The sequence below is a fragment of the Anabrus simplex genome, chromosome 1 (assembly GCF_040414725.1).
Source record: "Anabrus simplex isolate iqAnaSimp1 chromosome 1, ASM4041472v1, whole genome shotgun sequence".
Lineage (NCBI taxonomy): Eukaryota > Metazoa > Arthropoda > Insecta > Orthoptera > Tettigoniidae > Anabrus > Anabrus simplex.
Genome location: NC_090265.1, coordinates 1150280603 through 1150305199, shown reverse-complemented (window position 1 = coordinate 1150305199; position 24597 = coordinate 1150280603). Strand labels below are relative to the sequence as shown.

The following is a 24597-nucleotide window of genomic DNA, read 5'->3' as shown; positions in this document are numbered from 1 at the left end:
ATGGCTAAGATGTAAGGGATATTATGAATATAGAAATTTTCTCCATGAAATGGAGTGTTTATCACACAGACAAGGTAGATTATTCAATGAAATGTCGTATGGCTTTTAGTGCCGGGATATCCCAGGATGGGTTCGGCTCACCAGGTGGAGGTCTTTCTATTTGACGCCTGTAGGCGACCTGCACGTCATGATGAGAATGAAATGATGATGAAGACAACACATACACCCAGCCCCCGTGCCACTGGAATTACCCAATTAAGGTTAAAATCCCCGACCCGGCCGGGAATCGAATCTGGGACCCTCTGAACCGAAGGCCAGTACGCTGACCGTTCAGCCAACGAGCCGGACATTATTCAATGGGAGGGGTAGTATTCATTTTAGTAAAAGAATAATTTGTAATCTATGAAAAAGTTAAGGACAAGAAACATGAAATTCTAGGTTTAAGGGTCATCTCTGAAGATAATGATTGACTTGACGTTCTTGGGGTTTACAGACCTGGAAGGGGTGATGTCGATGCTGATGTGGAATTATTTGATAAGATGATTAGCCCTGCAAGGAACGGTACAGAAAGGAACATGACTGCAGCTAGTGATCTCAATTTACCCAATGTTAATTGAGAAGGTAACGCGAATGCAAGAAAGCATGACCAACAAAATATGGTGAATAAGTTAATCTGGGAAGGTCAGCTGAATTAGAAAGTAACGAAACTAACTTGATTGAAGAAAATTCTAGATATGGTGCTGATAAAACCAGAAGACTTTTATAGAGGAACTTGAACTGATAGATGGTACAAGTGATCACAAAGCTGTTTAAAGCATAGTTAAAAATAAATTTGATAGATAAGGAGTCAGCTAAGGATAATAGGATGGCAAGCATAATTGCTTCTGGCATATGAATTTTAGTGAAAAATGGCAAGGGTATGTATAGGTACTTCAAGGCAGAAACTAGTTCTAGAAATAACATTCCAGGAGTCATTAATGACAAGGGGAGTGTATATACGATGATTTGCAGCATGCAGAAGTATTTAATCAGAAGTACATAAAGATCAGTTAAGGATAATGTCCAGGTAGAGGAGGTGACTGGTACTAGTGAAGTACTAAAATTGGTAATGAAGATTTATTAAAAACTACAAGATGAAAGCTATAAAAGCAGCTGGAATTGATAAGATACCTGGGGATATAAAGAGAATTGGTTAGGATATAGTATCATATGTGAAGTACTTATTTGATTACTGTTTTCATGAAGAAGCTATACCAAAAGAATGAAGAGTTGCTACAGCAGGCTCTGTGTACAAACGAAAGGGTGATAATCATAAAGCTGCATGTAATCTCTAGGAATGCATTCATTCTGATTATATTAAACACATTTGTGAAATTATTAACTGGTTTGATAGAAGCAGGTCGGGTTTAGTAAAGTGAATTAGAGTAGCTTAAGCATTAACGATCCTGTTAAGATCAACAGGGGGTGTTCTGAAAGACAGTATTGTATTATTGGGTCTTAATATTTTCTTGTATATAAACACACAAACACACAGCGCGAGTATTCTGCTCCTTTGAATGTACTGTAGTTTCAGGCCACACTTCGCACACATGCATTTTATAGACAACCTACAAACACTGGGCCATGCCAGTGTCCACATACTGCAGATGTTATTGAGTACACTTTATAGAGCTCTGATGGCCTTATGCTATATATTTTGGAGTAGTAATGCTTCTGAATGAACTTATTAGCCATTTACAACAGCTAATGAATCTTTATACACATCAAAGAGTACATTAGGTCTACGCCAAGTGTACTGGATCCCTTGTTAGCTCAGTTGGAACTGGCAGAGAATTCATGAGTAGCCAGATAAAGTTCAAACTGGTTCCAATCCCTGGAGGTGCTGTTTTTTCCTTAATTTTCTTTTACCTTACTTTGCAGGTATGTTGTTCACATATATGTTTTCAATGATTGGATATTTATGTCACCCTGAAAAGGGCTATTTGATGATCAGAACTGGACATGAGCAGTATGGTCAATGGAAGGGATCTGAGGCACGTGAACACAAGATGGCGGCAAAAGCAGACATGCTTAAGTTTGGTGCTGCTGTAGTTTGTGTTGTTTGAGTAGTAATAATCAGAGTTATTATGGTTCTATTCGAGTTAAGGAATCAACAGTAAACATATTTACTGTTACTAAGTCAATACGGATCCAATCCCGACCATCATGGTCAAGATTATTAATATTAAGGAATCAATGCGTGAAAGTGAAAAAGTGAGTTCTCCTTTTACATGGCTACTAGCAGAGAGAAACTACTACATTATGGCGTTCTCTCTGAATGGATGCACCATTTTCCATACTTTTAGGTGCCTCCCTACTCACTCTGAGCCGATCGAACCTAGGTCTAGTCGCTCAGCGATTAGGGGCTTACTTTGCCTCCTACTACTGGAAGAGATATCCATTTAAACCACAGTCCCACCTCTCGTGAAATGAAAACAGATCTAAACATCTATTGTCAGAACGTGCAAAGCCTAAATAATAAGCTGTCTGTTTGTGAACTATCTCTGCCAGTCTTAAGAGAAGTTGACGCGATCGTACTTACTGAAACATGGCTCTCGTGACAGTGAACTACCATTCAGCGCTAATTACAGCATATTTCACCGAGATCACGCTACTCTGGGTGGTGGAGCGACACTAGCAGTGAACAGTGTGTTACCGTGTAAACGAAGGACAGATCTCAAACAAACTGTTAGTTAGTGCTACTCTTTTCTCGATGCCCTGTACTTAGGGGATGTTACTACAGACCACCAAACAGCCCATTCTGTGACCTTGAACAATGCCTGGACTCAGTCATCGGAGCTCTCCCTCATGGTGAAGTAATTTTAATGGGCGACTTTAACTTGTTTATAAAGTAGTCTTCTCCATTTATAGCACTGTCACCTAACAACTGTGACACATACTTTATAGACAGTTTTATTACTGGCCTCAGACTGAAACAGTTTAATATGTACCCATCCCACGGACCCAACACCCTGGACATCATGCTCTCCTCATTACAACTTAAAACAATAACACCAGGCAGAAACCTTTTCCTCTGCGACCACCAGTCCCATGATGCTACTTTCCTCCTACCCCACCCCTCCTCAAAGTCCCACAGCAAGACATCCACCTACCCTACCTACATCCAGCGCCGTGCTGACTGGCCTGCAATTTGTCGTGCCCTAGAATGCCTTCAATGGAGCCTTCTCGAAATAGCTGATATTGAATCGGCCCTTGACCTGCTGTACGACTGGCTGCAAGCTGTAATTAAAGACTTCATACCTGTACACTGGATATTACAAGAGACCAGACTGATACTAAATAATAAGAAGAGCTTGGCGCCTGTGGATAGACTCACACTCACAATACCTTTGTTAACATCCGCCGCCACGCGAGGTTTATGGTCAGAAAAGACTACAAGAAACATATAGACACAGTCATTGAAAATGTCCGGAGCAATTTCAAGCGCTACCGGAGTCCCATCAACACACAGAGAAGGATGGAGAGGATTCCTGTCAGCGTGAACCACAGCAATGCAACAGCAGGTGGCGTCGATCGCAATCAACCGTTCAACAGGTATTTTTCTCCAACTTATCTCCTCCTTCACAAAAACAACCTCTACCTCCTGTAGGTACAGTTTCAAACAGAACCCTATCAAGCATAACTACCACACCAACTCTTCATAACAACAAATCTACCGGTCCTGACACTATAGGTCCTCTTTTCCTAAAAAATACTGCCTACATCTTTTGCGTCACTCTCTCTAAATGATTTAACAGGTGTTTTGGCCGCGGGCTGTTTTCCCATTACCTGGAAACAGGTAAATATTCATTTCAGGCAAATATTGTCCCACTTCTCAAATCAGGCAACAAATTTAATGTTTCATCTTATCGACCAATTTCTATTCTCACGCCACTATCCTTTATCTTTGAAAAAATGATACACCAGCATCTCCTCGCATTCACCTTGCCCTATATCTCAACCAATCAGCATGGTTATCTACCAGGTGGCTTTTGTCTAACAAACCTGGCCACTCTGCATAATTTTGCATCACATGCCATTGCAGCTAAATCACAGCTGGATATATGCTATGTAGACATTTCGAAAGCTTTTGATTCTGTAGACCACACTCTGCTGTTCCATAAACTCTCTGAGTGATTTAATATACATGACAGTCTTCTGATCCTTCTTGCTGGCTTCCTACATAACCGTTGGCAGAGAGTGGTAATATCAGGCACATCATCCTCATGATTACCAGTCACCTCCTGTGTCCCACAAGGAAGTGCTCTTGGCCACTTGCTGTTTTCCTTGTTTATGGACGATCTGCCATCCAAACTCAATGATTCAGCAAATACCCTACTTTTAGCTGATGAATGCAAGATATTTAGGGAGACCAAGAATCCAGCAGATGCAGCTCTTCTACAGTCTTCACTTAATGTCCTCTCAAACTGGTGTCGTATTTGGAAACTTATCCCCAGTCCACAAAAATGCAGCCACATGACTATAACACTATGTAAATCTCCTCTACCGACATCATATTACCTAATGGAAAATTCTGAATTCCCATGGAGGGAATTAGATATTTTTCACCAATAGAGCATGTCAAAAATATCAAAAAAAACAGATGTAAGGTTTTTCAGGCGTTTGCTCTATTAACCAGCGTTTCGTCTTAGGTTGAGGGATATACCGGGCAGAGAGGTTATACAAATCAAAACTTTAACTTTAAAAAAGAAGCTACAAAATGCTAAGCTACAAAATGTGTCAGACCCTACCCACATCCCACTCTGATGAGTCTAGTGTCAGACCTAAGACGAAATGCTGGTTAATAGAGCAAACGCCTGAAAAGCCTTACGTCTGATATGTTTTTGACATCATATTACCTAACCAACAAATTAATCTAAAAAGCCACCTAATCGATATTTTATTTCTTTTGCCTGTGGGAAACTTAAAAATACATTAACAAACACAGTACATGTTTCAACCACTTAGTGGTCATCTTCAGCTGTATATAAAAAATCTTGGATGATAACATTTAAAAGCAAGCACATTGGATCTTAAAACTATATCCCATGGGAATCCAAAAACTATTGTTCTAGATGCTTTAAATGAAATGGAAGAAGGGGGTAAAGAGATTTATGTGAATGATACTTAAATTACAGTATCTGACATTTACAGATTGACATGTACCCAGTGCAAAAAAACATACGTGGGGCAATCTGGGAGGAGCTTTTTAATTAGATATCAGGAACATGTTAATGCAGAGAAATACAGAAGATACTCTGCTATGGGAGCTCATATGAAGGAGGCAAATCACAATTTCACTAACTTTAGACAAGATCTCCAAATTATCAGTAGGATTAATAAAGGAAGTTTAATGAATAACCTAGAAAACATCCACATTACTCTCGATAAACTAGAGAACAGGGAACGGAATCTAAATGAAACGAACGAAAAAACCTCCTATGCGAACAATTCAGTAAATACGTGGAAATGGTAAACAGTAAACAAACAAGACAAACAAATGAAATACTCGAACGCGACGTCACTGAAACACAACCAGTAATCCCTCCCCCCTCACAAGCCGTACTAGATGATGACACAACTCTACTTCCCCTTTCTCCGGAATATTCCACGAACAATCAGACCATGTCACACCGCTATCACACTAGGTCGTGCACGAAGGCAGTTCTCCAAGGCAACGCGGATTAAACATTTGCCAGATAAGGTAAGTCAAGGCCACGCAATCTCGAATACAAATATCTTCCCGCTATCTATTTAGAATTCGGAGCTTTCTACTTTTATCATATGTCATATTTTAACATATTACGATCTCCTGCTGGTTACAGATCGCGAGGCAAGCTGCCCGAATCAGATCGCCATTTTATATAACAGAAGCCACCACAGGGTTTTAGCAAGTTAAACGACTAACACAGTTTCTTTTATCACATTCCGAAAAGCAATTCTCGGAAGTTAAACAGTCAACACGGCCTTTTAACTACAAGAATATCACTCAAGGAAGTTATTAAATATAAACAATAAATACCTGAAGACTGGTGCATATGACATAAACTTTCATTCAAGTACAAGTGTTTTTGAATAAGTGCCTTACCATAGACACTAGAATATTTTAAAGCATGTTTATTAAAAACAAAGTGTTTAACATCACCACAGACGCGAATTTTAATTAAGTTATTATTTTTCTCACAAATGCCTGAAGATTATTACAAACACGAACTTTTTATTCACGCCACCTAATGTTATCAAAAGAATTTTACCATAGATGTTTTTAAAGATTTTAAATATGTTTTTCATCATTTAAGTTTTTAAACACAATATTGTAAACGATACTGTAATTTAAGTATCATTCACATAAATCTCTTTACCCCCTTCTTCCATTTCATTTAAAGCATCTAGAACAATAGTTTTTGGATTCCCATGGGATACAGTTTTAAGATCCAATGTGCTTGCTTTTAAATGTTATCATCCAAGATTATTTATATACAGCTGAAGATGACCACTAAGTGGTCGAAACATGTACTGTGTTTGTTAATGTATTTTTAAGTTTGCCAAAGGCAAAAGAAATAAAGTATCGATTAGGTGGCTTTTTAGATTAATTTGTTGATTATACTCATCGATACGGCCATGAAGTGGACAGCTTGCAATCATATTACCTACTCAACAAGCCCATCACCGTAGTTATGCAACAGCACGACATAGGTGTAATATTCAATACAAAATTACAATTCAAAAACCACATAGAAACATATACAACCCATGCTATGAAATTACTAGGCATTATCTACCACTTCACAGAAATTTCTGATCGCCCTGCTCTTTGTCACTTCTTCCTTACGATTATTCATCTTCTCTTGAACTACTGCTCTCCAATTTGGACAACAGCCTCCTCCTCCAATATTAACCAGTTAGACAGAGCAGTGTCCTTCTTTGCTGCAACTGTTAGGAACAGAAACCCCAAGCTAAGAAATCTGTCTACGCAGTTGGTATTAAGGGCAATAAATGTGTCACCACTGCACACCAGGCAACAGGTAGCTGACCTGAGTTTCCTCCATGGGATCTTAAATGGGCATTACCGCTCAGAACATCTTGTCTCACTCTTCTATCTCCGTGTTCCTTTCCGCTCCACCAGAACCAAAGACCTTCACCACATTTCCCACACTCAGCACTCAATACTTCAACGATCTTTCCTAATCTGCCTTCCAACTCTCTTTAATACTATTAATACGAGACAAGAGCTTGGTATAGGATCAAGTAAAAGTATATTCGAGAGGGGTGCATATAGTCTCTTAAGGATAAGTTGATGTGAAGTGGTTATTCCATCATCTTGACCCAGGACGACTTTGCTATGAACATGGACATTCTCATGGTTTTTGATTTGGATTGTTGTTATTAGTAGGCTGTGTACCTGATCTTGTTATCTTTTGTTATGTTTGTTATATTTTATCATGAAAGTTTACACTTGTTAATTAGTCTGTTGACAATACAAGTGAAATTTGCTCAATGTAGCTGTATCTGGTGCTTTGTGAATTAATGAATGAATGCATGAATAAATGAATAAATAAACTTTACTAACATAGTATGTGCTTGAAATATTGACCTTCTTGATTAATGCACATCTGGGCAAGCCACTGAACTGAGCCTCTGACTCTGGAGCATATTAGGTGTAATAGATTTGCAGACCTCCATGATTAGATTTCCAAGGATCTCAGGATTTTCAGCCTATGGAGTGTAGACTACTGTTTTAACTCTTTCCGGTCTAACTGCGAGCATAGCTCGCAGCGGCCGAAATTACGCTCAAGCGTCAAAAATCGAGAACGAGCTATGCACGCATTCTGGTGGTTACATCGTGTTTATTCATGTATTAGTTACGAGAGTATTTAAGCAGATGGCAGTATTATATGTCTAAGTCAGAGAATTTACGATATTTTCGATCAACATGCATCAGTAGATGGCTTCTCGCGACAAACGAGTGCTTGACAAAAGTGATATTTTCGATATTTTATGATATATTATACGTTTATGCGCAAATGAACATATTATTGACATATGAATTCGAAACAACTTCTTACATTTCATCATGACTGGAGTTCATTTTACGGCCTACCGCATGTTCTCGCGTATTTCAAATTTGCGTGAATACGCAAGATTGTCTACATAATAGTAAAGTTGTCTGTTGAGAAGACTGTATTTTCTCTTTCTCAGAAATTTTTTGTGGTAATTGGAACAATATTTTTACATTTGAGTAACTTTTTACAAAATTTATCAATTAAAATAAAATTTCAAAAGGGCTCTGATTTTCATTATTGTAATTATTACTATTATTATTGAAAAATTATTATTTTATATTGCACTCATTATTATTGTTGTTTTGTAATTGCAATGCACATTTTATATTAGCAAAATAGGGTAAATATAACAGTATTTCAGAAAACTATACTTGCTTAGTTATCCGTCAGATTTTTTCCATTCCCAAAACATGGCATAATATATATACAATTTTAAAATCTCAAGTGATAGTTGGCATAATACAAACAGCGTTTTTCAAAACTAGATGCTCAAACAAGTAAAAAGGTAAAAGAATCATTCAAATATCTCCTACAGGTACAGAGATATAATATATTAAATATCCTTAAAAATGCCCAGTCCAAAACGTTTGTTAGGGATATTAAGGCCCAGACTGGAATGGGTTAAAGGGCCCTACATAAAGAAGTCCAATGATGTTAACTCTGGTGATTTGGCAAGCCAGGGGCGAGTTCCTTCCCTTCCTATCCATTGACTGAGGTGTGTAGTGCCTTTTATGACTGTTGGTGTGCACAATTTGGGACTGTTTTTCCACGTTATACAGTATGTCTATTACTAAGGTTTGCACTGAACCCTCTTCTGCTGTTATCTTGGAATTTCCTACCCAGAACTCTCACTTGTCATATTTCTTTGTTATCGCAGCAGGCAATCGTTACCAGTTATTGAGGACATTCAATAGTGTTTGCAATCATCGCATGGAGAAGTAGCTGCGACAGCTAGAGATAGGTCGAACAAAGTGATCCGTTCAAACTGTGACTTTGAATTTGTCAAGCTTATATAAGACGTATTGTGGTGAAAATGCAAAAGACGTACAATATGGCCTCACTTTGTCGCAAAATGTCTTCATTTAAGTATGCACCTGTCACTTCTTGTGACGTAGAAAGATCATTTTCTGTGTTTAAGAATATGCTGACAGATAAACGGATGAGCTTAAATCAAGACAATTTGGAGAAATTCCGGGAGTTGTTGTACAATGTCCCAAAAGGAATTGAATTTTGATAGTGCATATTTTCCAGTTTATTGTGCATGTTTTGACATTGTGATGACTAGAGCCCAGATTTCCATGCACTATCAAATCTCAAAATATGCAAGCATTCATGCACTATCAAATGACTGAACATGTACAATAAACTGGAAAATATGCACTATCAAAATTCAATACAACATTGTTGTATTTTCCCTTCCCTTTGCAAAAATTGTACAACTAATTTCTTCACGTTTTCTTTATTTAAGTTCATTTGTTTATCTGACAGAACATTCCTGAACACAGAAAATGATCTTTCTACATCACAAGAAGTGACAGATGCATACTTAAATTAAGACATTTAAGACGAATTATATCTGAAGTTATCTCTTTTCAAAAATTAACTTAGAAATTCCTTTCCTCAATCCATTTAGACACGAGGTCTCTTCATAGAAATACACTCCTATGCTAAGGCAAAAGGCAGTAACTACCTGAACTTGAAAACTGAGAAAATTGAAATCAAGATTTAATCAATCAATCAATATTCTACTTTATGGATGAAGATGAAATTAACACATTAACTGTAAAACAAGCTGGAAAATTTATTTCTGGCAAAGCTTCTTACTAGAATTGTTACCAACAATAAAATGAAAGAGGCAGCAATGTGCAGACCACCTGGGTGAAATTCTAATGGGGCTTATGGTTCCAATCTGTAGCCAGCTTCAGGTAGTTTCCGTCTCCGATTTTAGATGGCGCTGGAGGTCATTCATAACGTGTAGATGGTTGTACACAGGTTCTGTAGATGGCACGCAAGTAGGCATGAAATGAGCGATATTAATAATTAAAGGCAGTTTGTCTTGAACTGAAGTATTTCAAGTCTAACCTCAATCAGTGGGCCCTTCTAACAAAGAATTAGTCAGATAACGTCGAGCATTATGAAGATAATATTGCTGGATTGCATTGAATCTGACTTTACCCAATCGATTAACCTTGTTCGAACTTATATTGATTTTAAGCGATAGTTCCCATGATGCTACAGTATTTGTGTTGTTTGAATTTGAATTCCAAGTGCCCATGTGCTTGTGATGTTAAACTTTGTTCCTTGTGCTTGTTTTTTAGAAATATATCTTCGCCAGTCCTCCTGAAATCCTGTATTTCCTGTTTGAGTACACATCAGGGGCTGAAAGCTGAATGGTTCTATTAGTGTAGTTCTATATGTTTCCTGTCTCAGTGCATTTAATTCTGTTATTTTTATTTTCATATGATACTTGGTTATTGATGTGATACCCCATTCTCTTGCATATGGTTGCATATGGTGTGCTCTGCTGTATTGCTTTTAAAGGGATTTTGTATTTGTTATAATATCAGTTCATTTACAGTTAAAAGCAGCTTTGAGCCGTGAGGTTATGTTCTCAGTAACATAGTATGCCATACGAACTAGGGGTATCAGATCATATTTACAACATAGTAAGGACTCGGAAATAAAAATATATGGATTACAATGTACTGGGCATGGAAGTAGTAGAACTGCATTATTATCGACTGCAGTGCGTGGAGCGAGGGGCAGGGGAAAAAGGAGGTTGGCGAGGGGCAGGGGAAGGGAGGGGGAGCTGTAAGCATAACCGGATGTGCGTCACTGCGCCGGATGCTGCTTCTCTGCGCTATCTGTTGATAACAGCAGTAAGGTATTGCACAATATGCGCGCTGTGGCGCTATCTCTTATCGGAGACTGAAACTACTAGCGCCTAGTGGCTTGGTACCAAAATTTATCATTGGGTTTCATCTCTATTCTATCCTCTTTGGTGCAGACACTGCTTTCTTACAATGTAGCCAGTATTTACTGTCTTCTGTCAATGCTGAACACAGAATAAATGTAGAACCCTAAAATACAGTTCTTCTGTCTGCAGATACTGCTTTCTTACAGTGCAGTCTCTACGAACTGCTTTGTCATTGTAGACGTTGAAAAAAATTGCACAGGCAGTAACTGATTTTTCCTCACTTTGAACAAAAAAATATCATATTACTGGTTTTTAACACACTGACGATCGGCCCCGGAAATCTGCATAGTACTGCGGCCAATGGTTGACGTCGGGTCCTGGAGATCTCTGTTTTTACACACGGTGACACCGAGTGACAGTGAATTAGATATTTCTAATGATTAACGGCTAACACTCAATGGGGAGTATCCGTAAAGAGAAATCCTTGCATACTTGAAAACAATGAGTATATGAATGTCAAAAATATGGCATTCATACTACACTGTGTTTAGAAAGACTATTGAATGGAGCCATAAACGGTATTGCTTTGAAAAGTATTACAACATACAGACTACGAAGCAACCTAGTGAGTATGTTTGAAGTCGATATCTTGAACACATCGTAATCTATAATTTTCATTTCCGTATTGACAATTGCACAATTAAAAATAGGAGAGGATTTCCACCAATCAATACTTATTTATTGTATATATTAAATTACAGGACCGGTTTCGACCTCATATTCAAGGTCATCTTCAGCTGAACCATACATACATATTTATATAATGAAGCTTTGATTAAGATTATGGTGTTGAAGGAATGCCATATGATGATGATGTACATTTAGTTACATACAAATGGGGCACGTCTTAGCGTGAACTGGCGTATATGTCATTCTGTACAATATTGCAACTGTATGTCTAAAATGTTGAAGGTCTTAAAACTAGTGTATAAAACACGTCTTTTCCTAAACTAACTTATATATATGTACAAGATAAAAACAATATATAAAAACACTTCTTGCATATGAACATTCGTTCTTGCTTGGTGGTCAATACATCGACTAACTTCCGTATTTAAGTCTTATTCACAGTTGTGCACTTCAGCTGCTATTCTTAGAGTTTGTAAAATTGCATGGATAAAAGTTTTGTCTTCCTGTGCGTATGTGAGATAAAACACTTTCAATTTAAAATAGGTGCCAAATGTATGGATGAAATTCAAGTAAAATATGTTCAGCTCTGCTGTGTGTGTTGCCCTTTTATTAGAACCAATTCATGTTGTCTTTTTGGCGTCCGTAAATTTGGATGATATTGGTTTCAAAGTAGTGGCTCCTTTCCCATTTGTAGCTGTGCAATGATGTTATGTTTATCTGTGGAAGATAAGATTGAGTTATAAGTGATATTGTGTGGAGGAATGTCTAAGGGTTATGTGTGTGAATTGGAATATGTACTTACTGTTGTTGGTGTTGTGTTTGACGTGCGAGCTTGTAATGTACTACTTCGTGTTCTTCTTGGGCTTATACTAGCTGCTGTGAGGGGAAGGGAAGGAGGGGTAGGGAGAGTTGTTGTTGTGGGGGTAGGGATGGAGCTGGGTGTGTTGTTTGGTGTTTTTCTGTTGCTTGTTGCGTTCTGTTTATCGATTAACTTAAGGTAAGGGTTTTTTAGGGCGGGGATAACTGTATTGAAGATGATGTTAGTTTTTTCTGTGATTTCATTTATGTTGTAATTTGGATTGGTATACTGATCTAAAGTGATGTAAAATTCTTCTGTTATGTTGAGCAGGGGGCCTTTGGGGTTTATGTTTAGGATTTGCATATCGTTATCAATGTTTGTAAAACTGTGTTTATAGTCTGCGACATGTTGTCCTATTGAGGAAAAATGATTGTGTTTCACTGCGTTTATGTGTTCGTTATATATACAATATATATATACAATAAATAAGTATTGATTGGTGGAAATCCTCTCCTATTTTTAATCTTGAACACATTTCGAGTTACAGTGGTTTGAGTGCAGCAGTGTAATTTCTTTCTTGGAGGCTTGAACTATCCGGTCTGCATGGGGTGGCGGCCTCCATTCAGCGCCTGTCATCAGTGTGCTAAGGATGTATTATGATGTACAGGGTGGAGCATGAATAGTTGACACATTTGAAAAGCAAATATAAAATGTAACTTATGTACTATGTTGTTAAAATTCCGCACACGCCTTCCCCGTTTCATGGAAATATCTGTAGAGGTGACACTGCTGCTTTGTCTCCAAATTCCTGCATTCCAGTGAGCTTTCTTCCATGGCCGACCACGGCCAACTCTCCGTTCTGCAGCGCGCCAAAACAGTTATCTTTTATTGCGAATCAAAATGTGTTACGGCGACACAAAAAAATTTCGTGCTGTATTTCAGACTAGGTGGGCACCTGCAAGGAACACCACCCTTCGCTTATACAGAAACTTTTGAAGGACAAGGCAGTGTGAAGGAAGAAAAGCGACAACGTGCACCAACAGTTCAGTCTCCTGAGGGTCGCCATGCAGCGCAGCCCAAACAAGTCAACACGGAGGGCTGCAAGAGAGAGTGAAATATCACCCCATTCAGTTCAAAGAATGTTACCCGGGTACCTTCAATTGTACCCGTACGAAATGTCTGTGCTACACAAGCTAACAGCTCTTCACAGGCAGAAGAGTTAGCAGTACACCTTATGAACTCAAGATAAAGATGAAATACTGTTCAACACTTGGTTCTCTGATGAAGCCTGTGAATTCTTTTTATGGGGCTATTTGAAAAAAAAAAAAAAAAAACTTTTCTCTTCAAGACCTCAGAGCCGCATGGAAATGCATGCTCGGTTTGTGCAGCTCTCCAGTGAAATTCATAAAGAGATGCGCTGCAAAGTCGTCAGAAACATGCGTACTGGTCTCGAAGAGATTATCCGCCGAAGCGGAGGCCACATTGAACATGTGATATTGTGAAATGTATTTCCAGGTTCCAAGCTGCCTGTGTCTAAAATTGCATTAGTGTTCTGTGAAAAATAAAGTTGTTATTCTAAAATTAAATGTGTGAACTATTCGTGCGCCACCCTGTAGAACATTCAGACGATTCCAACAATACCAAAAACTCCATATTTTTTATTTCTGCAGTTACTGTCATTTTCCTTAGCACGGCAGTACACTGGGGGTCTGCCTCGGCAGCATAATGGTTAGTGTTATTAGCTGCCATCCTTGGGGGCCCAGGTTCGATTCCTGGTACTGCCAGAAATGTAAGAATGACAGGAGGGCTAGTATGTGGTTCAAATGGTACACGCAGCTCACCTCCATTCGGGGTGTGCCTGAAAATAGCTGCACCATGTCAAGATGAGGGCATGAGTTTACATTTTGACCGGCTCTGTGGCTAAATGGTTAGCATGTTGGCCTTTGGTCCAAGGGGTCACGGGTTCAATTCCCAGCCGGGTCAGAGATTTTAACCTTCATTGGTTAATTCCGATGGTTTGTGGGCTGGGTGTGGGTGCCGTCTTTAGCATTACATAGATCATAGATCATAGATGGGGCCCCGTTCTCACAGATGCGCAGGTTGCCTATGAGGCGTCAGCTCGAAAAATCTGCACCAGGTCTCTCCGGAGGCCACACACCATTGTTATTAGTACAGTGGGGCATCAATTTCACCATGCAAGTTGTATGTTCAGAAAAATTATGATAAATGCTTTGATTCCATACAAAATGAATTAAAGGATAAACAGTCCTAAAACTGCTTATGCAACTGTTAGAGCCAGTTTACACAAAGTCACTATTAGTGGTCAATGCATGCCACATCCACTGGCCACAGTAGTTACACATGACAGCAACTAATGAGGCAGATTTTGTCTACACCCACAAGGTTTGCTCCAGTTGAAGGAAATGACTAACTACTAAACGTTTTCATTCCTCCCCTGAAGGGGGAGGTGGGCCTCTTGGATGGTGACGCCGTCTCGCAGGCTGGGGGATTTGTTATGGTGAAGGAGATGTGTGGAGAAGGTGAGGGGGTAGGCGGCCATGGCCTATACTACAAACTGTCCCGGGATTTGCCTTAGTGCAGGAGAATGGAAAACCACGGAAAACCATTCTCAGGACAGCCGACGGGTGAGACCAGGCGTGAAGTCCGGCACTGTGCCCCAGACCCGTCTCCCGAATGCAGAGGCGTAGAGCCAAGGTAGAGCCGCGGCCAACTTTCCTCTGCTCGGTTGGCCGGTCAGAGTACAGAGCATATGGGACAACAACCCACTCTGCATCTACCGGCGGAAGGAAATATCTCAACAAGTGAGTACTGTGAGTAGCTACTGCTTTGTATATTGCAGAGAAAAACAATATATAGGCAAAACTAAACACTACAACTTCATCCTTGACTGCCTGAAATATAATCAAATGTCTGAAGCAAAGAGACAAAAGTTTTAATTTGATATTTTAAGATGTCCGAGAATTCATTATCGCTGTATTCCAGTATCACAGAGTTCCAAAAGCCAGATTGAGCCTCTATACAAAATATGAAATCTTCAAAGTTTAATTTATCTCCTCCAGTCCACAGTGGTGCGGCTATCTTTACTTTCAATATAACTCCGATACTGCTCAGCGGACTGGGACTGACTAGCACAACAAGAAAATGGCTGCAATGGCTGGTGGCTGTGGTGTTGTCTATATCCATCGTTGCTAAACAAGGTTTGATTCTGCTGCCTCAGATGCTTGATGGTGCGATCAGTAGCAAGGGCAAGCCACTACCTAACTACTAACGTATACCAAGCTACTGCTGTGACACCATCTAAATGCACCCATTTCCTTTCAGGTATTACTCAAGTGGCAACAGCTGTGGCATGTGTTGGCAGTAGCACAGTATAAACCAGGAGAACCAGATATCTTAAAAACTGATTAATATTTCATTACAAATTGATATTAATGCATCATTACCTGCTTTTTGCGACACATGAGAGTGGCCAAGTTTGTGTGGACTGCCTCCTGGCGGTACTCTCTCTGCACAAGTGGTGGGAGGACCCAGTGAGCTGGAGATATCACTTCGAGCCAGCGACACCAGAATCCCAAGTCCAATTGGTGCACAGGAAGGCCTGATACTAGCGACAGACACATGAAGAAAAGGCCAGCTAATACTGCAGCCAAATGTTGAGAGCGAAGAGCATATCCCACAGCCATGAGCATCATCTGCATAGAGATCAGGTACAGTAACATCAGGCCTGGAATATAAACAAAAGAGGTTCAGAACTTGTAAACTAAATTAAGAGGTCTCAGAATAAAAAGAAAGCCATACTGACCAGTTACCTTATCTAAATGTGTATAATGGACTGACTAACTGACTGACTGACTGACGGACCGACGGACCAACGGACCGATGGACCAACTGACTGACTCATCATCGCCAAGCCAAAACTATTGGACATAAAGAAATGAAATTTTGGGGATACATTCATATTAGAGCATGGGTGCTCAATAAGCAGGGATTTTATGATATTTTGTCGCTAAGGGGGTGAAAATAGGGGTAGTTGTTTAAATGAGCATAATATCTCAAGATCTTAAAAGTTTACAGATGTAAAGGTTGGTATTTAGAATCTGCTTTAACAATAAAGAAACACGTATTTTTTTGTTTTTGGAAAATCCCCTCACGGGGGTTGAAAAATGGTGAAAAAAGTGTTGAATACCTTTTATGAGGATACTTATATCTCAAAAACTGAAGATGTTACAGACATGAAAATTTGTATTTGTAATCTCCTTTAAAAATAAAGAAACACATATTTTTTTGTTTTTGGAAAACCCAAAAATGGCGGTGAACAGGAGTCACAAAGTGGTGAATTTAAAAAAAGACTATATCTACAGTACATAAATTGTTACAGACATGAAAATTGGTATTTTTAATATTTTAAAAATAAAGAAACATGTTACTGTATAGGCTTTTGGGCTTATGCTGTGTCAAGAAAATAAGGTAACGTTTCGCAGAGAACTGTGCTCTGCGTCATCAGAAGAAATCTCGACTGTCCACGAGAAAGGCTTCTTAAACAATGACTCTTTAAATTTAGACGTTACAATAGAAGTGGACATGGTACTTTCATTCGCCACCATATGGCTCCCAGGATGTGGAACAGCGCTAGCCTGCCTGCAGAGTGGTGCTATCTGGCCGCATGCAGGATACTACTTGACATTTCGCAGAGAACTGTGCTCTGCGTCATCAGAAGAAATCTTGACTGTCCACGAGAAAGGCTTCTTAAACAATGACTCTTTAAATTTAGACGTTATAAGAGAAGTGGAAATGGTACGTTCATTCGCCACCATATGGCTCCCAGGATGTGGAACAGCGTTAGCCTACCTGCAGAGTGGTGCTATCTGCCCGCATGCAGGATACTACCTGACTCGTCGTTTGTCGAGCTGCGCGTGAAGCGACAATAACTTGACTCTGTTGTTCTTCTGAGATTGTTGGACTACAAACATCAAGCTCTGATCGCTGGATTAATTTAAAAAGAATTAAGTAAAACTAGAAGAAAGAATGGTGCACATGTATGAACCAGGTTGATTCTATTGCCTCCCGGCAATATGCTGTGTTTTTGGTTGTTTCTACATCTTATACTCGTATCTTTGGAATATTGTAAGTAGCTGTTTCACTTATTGATTGCTGGGATTTAACTCCACTGATGTCTTTGCCATATCAAGCTTAAGGATTACTAACTGTTTAAATCTAAATTTTGTTAAGTGGAAAAAGGAAAATAATCAATGAACTATGATAATTAAATATTAAGTGACCAAGAATTTAAGTGTGAAATACATTAGTTAATGGTGTACTGGTATTAGGCTTTATTTTTGGGGCTCTCATTTAATTTAAGAGCCTGGAAATGTTTTGTTTAGATAACCGTCTTGTAATTCATGATTAATCATGGAAAATATCACGGAAGTAAACCTAAAAGAATTTGGAAATTGTTTCTGGTGATGATCCAGTAATTATTTGACAGCCATGTTGCTTGCCTTGTTCACGTGATCTGGTCACTATGGGTTACCTTGTAAACATTTAGTAAGGGGGTGTGTCCTTTCTTGACAGCTAACATATGAAGTGAGATGATTGAGTTGTGTGTGGTCTGTTTTATGTCATGGATTGAAACTTGACTTTAGTTGCTGGAATCTGTTGTGACTCGGATTTTAATTGCCTTCATGTCCTAAAACTATACTGTACCTTTGGTGAATTAATCTGATTTATTGTTTCCTTATTTGATTTCGTTGGGGATGTTTAATTTACTTTACATATAAGGCCACTGGAAGTCATGAAGAAAAAGTTTCTTTCTCAATTCTCACATGAAATTATTCATGGGTGATGCTTCACTCTGTTTTAATTAATTCAATAAGCACTTATGCAAAGGATTTAAGGTTTAATTTCAATTTCAAGTAATTAATTGTTTTATGTTTTGAAGACATTGGTGGTTATAGATTTTATTCAGTCGACCATTTTCACTTAGTGTTTTCTTTTGAAAGAGTTCTGGTTAATTGTTCAATAATTCTTTGAATTTTGATTTCAATTTATTAAAGTTATATTTAGGGAGTTACTATCTGTTTTATTTTAGTCAGTAAATTTGATTTCTATTTTTTTTCTACTAATCCACCTGACCTCTAAGTCCAGTTTGTTTTAATTTTTTCGCTTCCACCTTGGGACTTTGGGTAAGTAAGTTATTTCTCTTGTGTTTTGTTAATGTGAAGGTTCCATGTTGTCCAAACTACTATCGCTTGTGACCCTCGGAGATACGCGGTAGTGTATGGGTATCAAACTGTGGTTGGTTTTGCCATATATGTATTTTTTGTTTTTGGAAAATTCACTAGGTTGGATGGGGGGATTAGTGTGTGTGAAGGACTGAAAAGGAAACAAGTATTTTTTTTGTTTTCGACTTGAGAGAGGACTGTTTCGCATATGTACAGTTCTATCTTGCATGTTCCAGAGTAGCCTTATCATCTTAGCCCCAAAAGGCAATACCAGAAATGTGCTTTACAAAGATGTACTGCACATTTCTGGTATTGCCTTTTGGGACTAAGATGACAAGGATGTACTGAGGCTGATGACCTTAGATATTAGGCCCCTTTAAACAACAAGAATATAAGGTAACATTTCACAGAGAACTGTGCTCTGCGTCATCAGAAGAAATCTCGACTGTCCACGAGAATTTTTTTGGTGAGTTTTTATACTTTAGGGATTTTCAGATAATGTCTTAGTGCAGTACCAAGGAATGAATACATACTTTTATCAAATTATGAAATCAGCGCAAGTGAAGCCGTGGGTAACAACTCGTTATTAAATAAAATTTAGCATTCAATCATCCAGTCAATACTATTTATTACATATGGTATCAATTATTCATGCATGTTTTGCCCTGTTTTAAGGATTCCTCACTTTGTCAGATTCTTTGGATCAACATTACAAAACACTTTATTATAAGAAGTTATTCAAATTAAAAGTCACAAATTAACATTTAAGAAGCATTTAAAAATAGAAAATTGAAGAAGTACATTAAATTGTATCATCTTAATTATAAGAAATCATTAAGTTCATTCCCAGCCTGTGTAGATATCCACAAATTTACACAACTTACCAATGTAAACAGGGAACCCGTTGGTGTCATTTCCCTGAAGATATAGGCCAGACATGAGATAAGCTGGGACAAGATACGCCAACCATATCAACAATGAGGCTGGAAGGTTATAGATTATCTGAAAATATCAGAAAGTTATCATAGTATTCATTCATAGATCTTTACAATTAGTGGAAAAGAGGAAGTAGAATGAAACAGAGTCGATCCAGGTAAAGATGTGATAGGGACATATGTAAGAAAAAGTATAGCAGCTAGACAACCATGTCAGAAACGAAACCTAAATCTCTGATAAAACTTTTTTTAAACAAGCAAGCTTTTTTTTTTTGTGACTTGATATTGCAATCATAGCCAAGAAAAGTCTAATTTTTACATGGAATCCAAAGCATAAGGATATGATTTTCTATTCCACATGCACTGGCTAAGATTCAAGCTATGGCCAAGAAGCCAGTGCCATGCTGTCATAACCCTCGTTAAAACTTTCATTTATTTACCATTTGCCTGTAATTACATTATAGCCAAACACTGAATAGAAATTAGCACTCCTGAAAATAGGAAGGACTCAATACTAACAGTTACCATTAACAATGAGGCTGGAAGGCTCTCCTTTTCTTGACTAAGGTAAATAGCAGACTCAGCCAAGAAATTTATTTCTTAAATGTGAATTTGCATGAGTGAGTTGCTGAGAGTGATAAAAATGACGATACCACATCTCGTAATCACTGTCATAAATAAAATGTAAGACCTGTGGTCCACATTTACCCAGAATTACTTTACTGATAATAGCATTAAACAGTCTTACACCATACAAGGTTGTCATGACTGTACTTCATCTAATATCATCTGCCAGATTCATTGTAGACTGTCCAGCTTTTTACATTAGCTTTACTTTCTTATTCTTATTCTTTTTTTTAATGTTGCACCAACACAGATAGGTATTATGGCAACAATGGGATAGGAAAGGCCTAGGAAAGGGAAGGAAGCGGTCGTGGACTTAATTGATACAGCCCCAGCATTTGCCTGGTGTAAAAATGGGAAACCACAGAAAACCATTTTCAGGGCTGCCGACAGTGGGGTTCAAACAGCTTTACTTCCAATATTAAACCAAACAAAAATGTAGTTGCTGCAGTTTCTGCAAAACTCAAAACATCTACCTTCCAATCACCATTCTCATCTGAATCCACTTAACCAAGTTTCATTAATATTTTATTGTTGAAGTCTTTTACCCTTTACTACCATTTTACCACCCTTTCAGACATCAGTTTGGTGCTCAGAGCTCTTTATCTCCCTCCTTTTAGATGTGATCTATCTATTGTACGTGTTCTTATCTGGGAGGTCGTTACTCTCCTATACATATTTACAGCATATGAGCTGTAAAATGGGCTGGTGTATGGGAGGTAACTTTAAAAATTCAAGAAATATCTCAGTGTAATTATAGTGCAACGATATCCTCAATCCTAGCTGGGAACGATTTGCTCTCTTAGTCATATATGGCTTGTTCTCAACTATCTGCACTGTTCACATCAGTAGCTTTACCAGTGAAGACGATTACGAGATGTGGTACATCTATGAACTAATATTGAAATAGCTTCCATGGAACTCACTTCTCTGAGGGATATTAGAAAGTTTTGGGATATTAAATCCTTTGTGTGGCAGTGTTGATGGTTGTTTTAAGAGGTTGTACAACTAGGCAACCATCCTCTTAAATCCTTTGCGATTATTATCCACATGCATAAGCATCCCATGTCCTGAAATGCTCATTCCAATTTTTCACTGTTTATTACATATATATAATGAATTATACTATTTTTTTAAATATTGTATGTTACCTTTACCAGCCACATGGTGTAGGGGTAGCATGCCTGCCTCTTAGTCAGAAGCCCCAGGTTGAATTCCTGGCCAGCCCAAGGATTTTAATTCTGGACTGAGGGTTGGAACGAGTTTCACTCAGTCTCATGAGACCAACTGAAGAGCTGTTTGATTCAAGAGACATCAGATCCAGTTGTAAAAGCCAAGCAATATAGCTGTGGATGTTGTGATGCTGACCATGTAACACTCCAAAATCTGCAGGCCATCTGCCTAGGCAGTAGTCTTCTTGATGGGTCAAGGCCCTAAATGGGCTGTTGCACCACAGGTTTGTTTGTTCTTTTGTATATTACACTCATTGATTCAGTAGAACCTTAAAGTTCTGAGACCTAATTACCTCAGGCTGCATATTACCCAAAGCTAATCAATTGTAATACTCTGCTCCTCTTGGAACACTGAAAAGTTATCCCATTCTTTATTTCTGTCTCTGAGCGAGTTACTACATGATCACTGAAAATGAAGTTCTGTTTCACAGTTGTAATAGTACTAAACTGGTGGTGAAATGAAATCAAAATTTGTGTATATGACATGACCATGAAACTCTTAACACTTTCCAAAGTGACTAAGAATGAAATAGTGGATATTCACAATATGCTACCTCTCTTTACAATAATAAATTTAAAGGTACAAAAGAAAAATTGCACCATAGTAATTGGAAAATTGTCTTCATATGTTTTATCAGAAACAGCAATGGCCATCCGTATTATCCAAATTTCTGGTTAGAAAGAGAACCTGTGTAGTAGATAAAGAGGAAAGAAGAAGACTCAAACCAAATTAACAGACGATCTCACCTTTGTGAAGATGTAAACAAAGCGGCCATACAAGCGGTCCTGAATGTCTCGATGAATGGCCCATCTCTCGTGTTTTACTTCTCCTAGAGATAGTAGTAATAGTATTGGCCATGGAGCCACTAATGCTATAGCATAATGGAAGCCTATGCGATCACCCAGTACCAGATAAGGGTCACTGGCTCGGATGTCCCAAAAGATTGCCCCTAATGCCACAGACAAAGCTGCAGCCAACAGCACTCGGGTGAGCCATCGTACCAAGCTCAGGGGCTGTGTGTAGATTATGGCTCGCCTGAAAGACACAAATGAACATAATCACTTTATTATTAATTTAAAGTCTGATATGATATTCAATTCTATATTTAAATGAAGACATCATGATCAAATTTCTAGAATATATATATATCATTAAGAAGCTCCTTGGCTCCTACTATTATCACAATCCACCCAATGTATTCTTTGTCTGTTATGAGGGGAGAGTAGAATATGTAGTCAGCCTTAGTACAGAGGATAGTAGAATAAAGCTTAAACTTAAAGGAGACAGCAGTTTTCAGAACTGACAATTTGGCTAATGATTAGTGACTCTAGAGCATTCCCAATCCCAATACTTGCTTCTTCTAGTGCCATATCCATCATCAGACGTTAACAATAATTTTGGCTATCTTAGTTCTGCATGGAATAGCAAAATAATAGTTTGTTTGAACTAATGTCGCAGGTTCTCCAGCCAAGACACTGGAGTCCCACAGGACCTCTCTTCTCCTTGTATAATTATTTGGAGGAGTTCCCAGGCACATTATGATATGACCAAAGTAGGAGAGTTTCATATTAACAGCCCTACACAGTTCTTTTTCTTTACTACACATCCTGAACAATACCTCCTCATTCCGTATTTTGTCTACTCAGCTGATATGAAACATGCAGTGGTAGACCCAAGGTTCTTAAACACTACTAAAGGTTGGGCCCATGCGAGCCAAGTAATTAGAGGTAGAAGATTCATGAATTTGAAGCCACGTGGTCCGGCCTACGCATATAAAAAGGAGCCCACTGGGCTAGCAGAAATCAGTGATCGAGTGTATTCCCAGCTGCCATGTGTACGGGCCAGCTGTGGAAAGTTATATTCGAGGTCGTTACCCTGTCCGGCTGAGTGCCGACGACAGACTTATTACAAAGTACGAGTGTTCCACTTTAAATTTCTAAGTGTCAGAGGTGCGAACCTAGGACTCTAACTTCATGTGAGATAGGCGTAATTTACTTCAAGCTGTTAATAGTGTGATTTGTATAAACTGTGACACATGACAAAATAGAATTCGTTTTGAAAATGTCGAACTGAAAAGGCTTATATAATAGACTTTCTTTCTACAAGTAAACGATCACAAAGTGACTTGCATAATTCATTTCTACTCATAAAGACTGTGCATTAAATTATCTGACAGGACTGTTTCGCATGAAGAGCACTTTAACTTATTCTCACATGACTGTGCCTTCATAACAGAATTTATTTGCAAAACTGTGCTTAACTTTTCTCATAAAACTGTGCTTTAGAATATTTCACAAGACTGTGCCCCAGTGAGAGAACTTAATTCCTTTTCGTAAGACTGTGTCTTCGCAACAGTGTTCATTTCACAAACTGTGCATTAACTTGTATTCAAAAGACTGTGCCTTCATTACAGCATTTACCTTGTTTTCGAGTATTATATAAGACTGTCTCTCAGTGATATAATTTTTTTCTTTTTGTTACACTGTGCCAAAGTAACAGTGTTCATTTCATTTCATAAGACTGAGCCTTAATGTCAGAGAAGGTTTCAGATTTCATAAATTGTGTTACCTCATTAACTTAAATTTCGTCGACGAGTGTATCGGACAACAATTATTTCATATTTTGAACAGTGCTAATCTTTCTTTTCATCATAAACTGTGATACTGAATTAATTTGACTTTCTTCAATAAGTGCATCGAATGACTAAAATATTAATTGCATTGTACCTTATTAACTGTGGAACTTGTAGATTATACGAACAGTGTTGTGTAATAATTTTTTTCTTTTTCTTTCCAAGGGCCTTTTTATCGCACCGAGACAGATAGGTCTTATGGCGATGATGGGAGAGGAAAGGCCTAGGAATGGGAAGGAAGTGGCCATGGCCTTTATTAAGGTACAGCCCCAGCATTGGCCTGGTGTGAAAATGGGAAACCACGGAAAACCATCTTCAGGGTTGCCGACAGTGGGGTTCGAACCCACTATTTCCTGAATACTAGTGCTAGTGTAATAATCTTCGGTGCAGTGTGGTAGATAAGTGTCGTATCAGATCCTATTG

General features: G+C 38.5%; 1 protein-coding gene across 4 annotated transcripts in view; it reads right to left on the bottom strand.

Annotated features, from left to right (window-relative positions):
* The window catches only part of LOC136858116 (ATP-binding cassette sub-family G member 8), a 312642-nt gene that overhangs the window by 9513 nt on the left and 278532 nt on the right, over positions 1 to 24597 (bottom strand). For 3 of the 4 annotated variants that reach the window (XM_067137421.2, XM_067137422.2, XM_067137425.2), the window contains 3 exons: positions 22289 to 22577; positions 19635 to 19752; positions 15973 to 16253 (listed from right to left, as the gene is read on the bottom strand). In XM_067137421.2, coding sequence (XP_066993522.2) covers positions 15973 to 16253; positions 19635 to 19752; positions 22289 to 22577 — 688 coding nt within the window. The remainder of the gene's footprint in view (positions 1 to 15972; positions 16254 to 19634; positions 19753 to 22288; positions 22578 to 24597) is intronic. The other variant, XM_067137423.2, reaches the window with a different exon arrangement.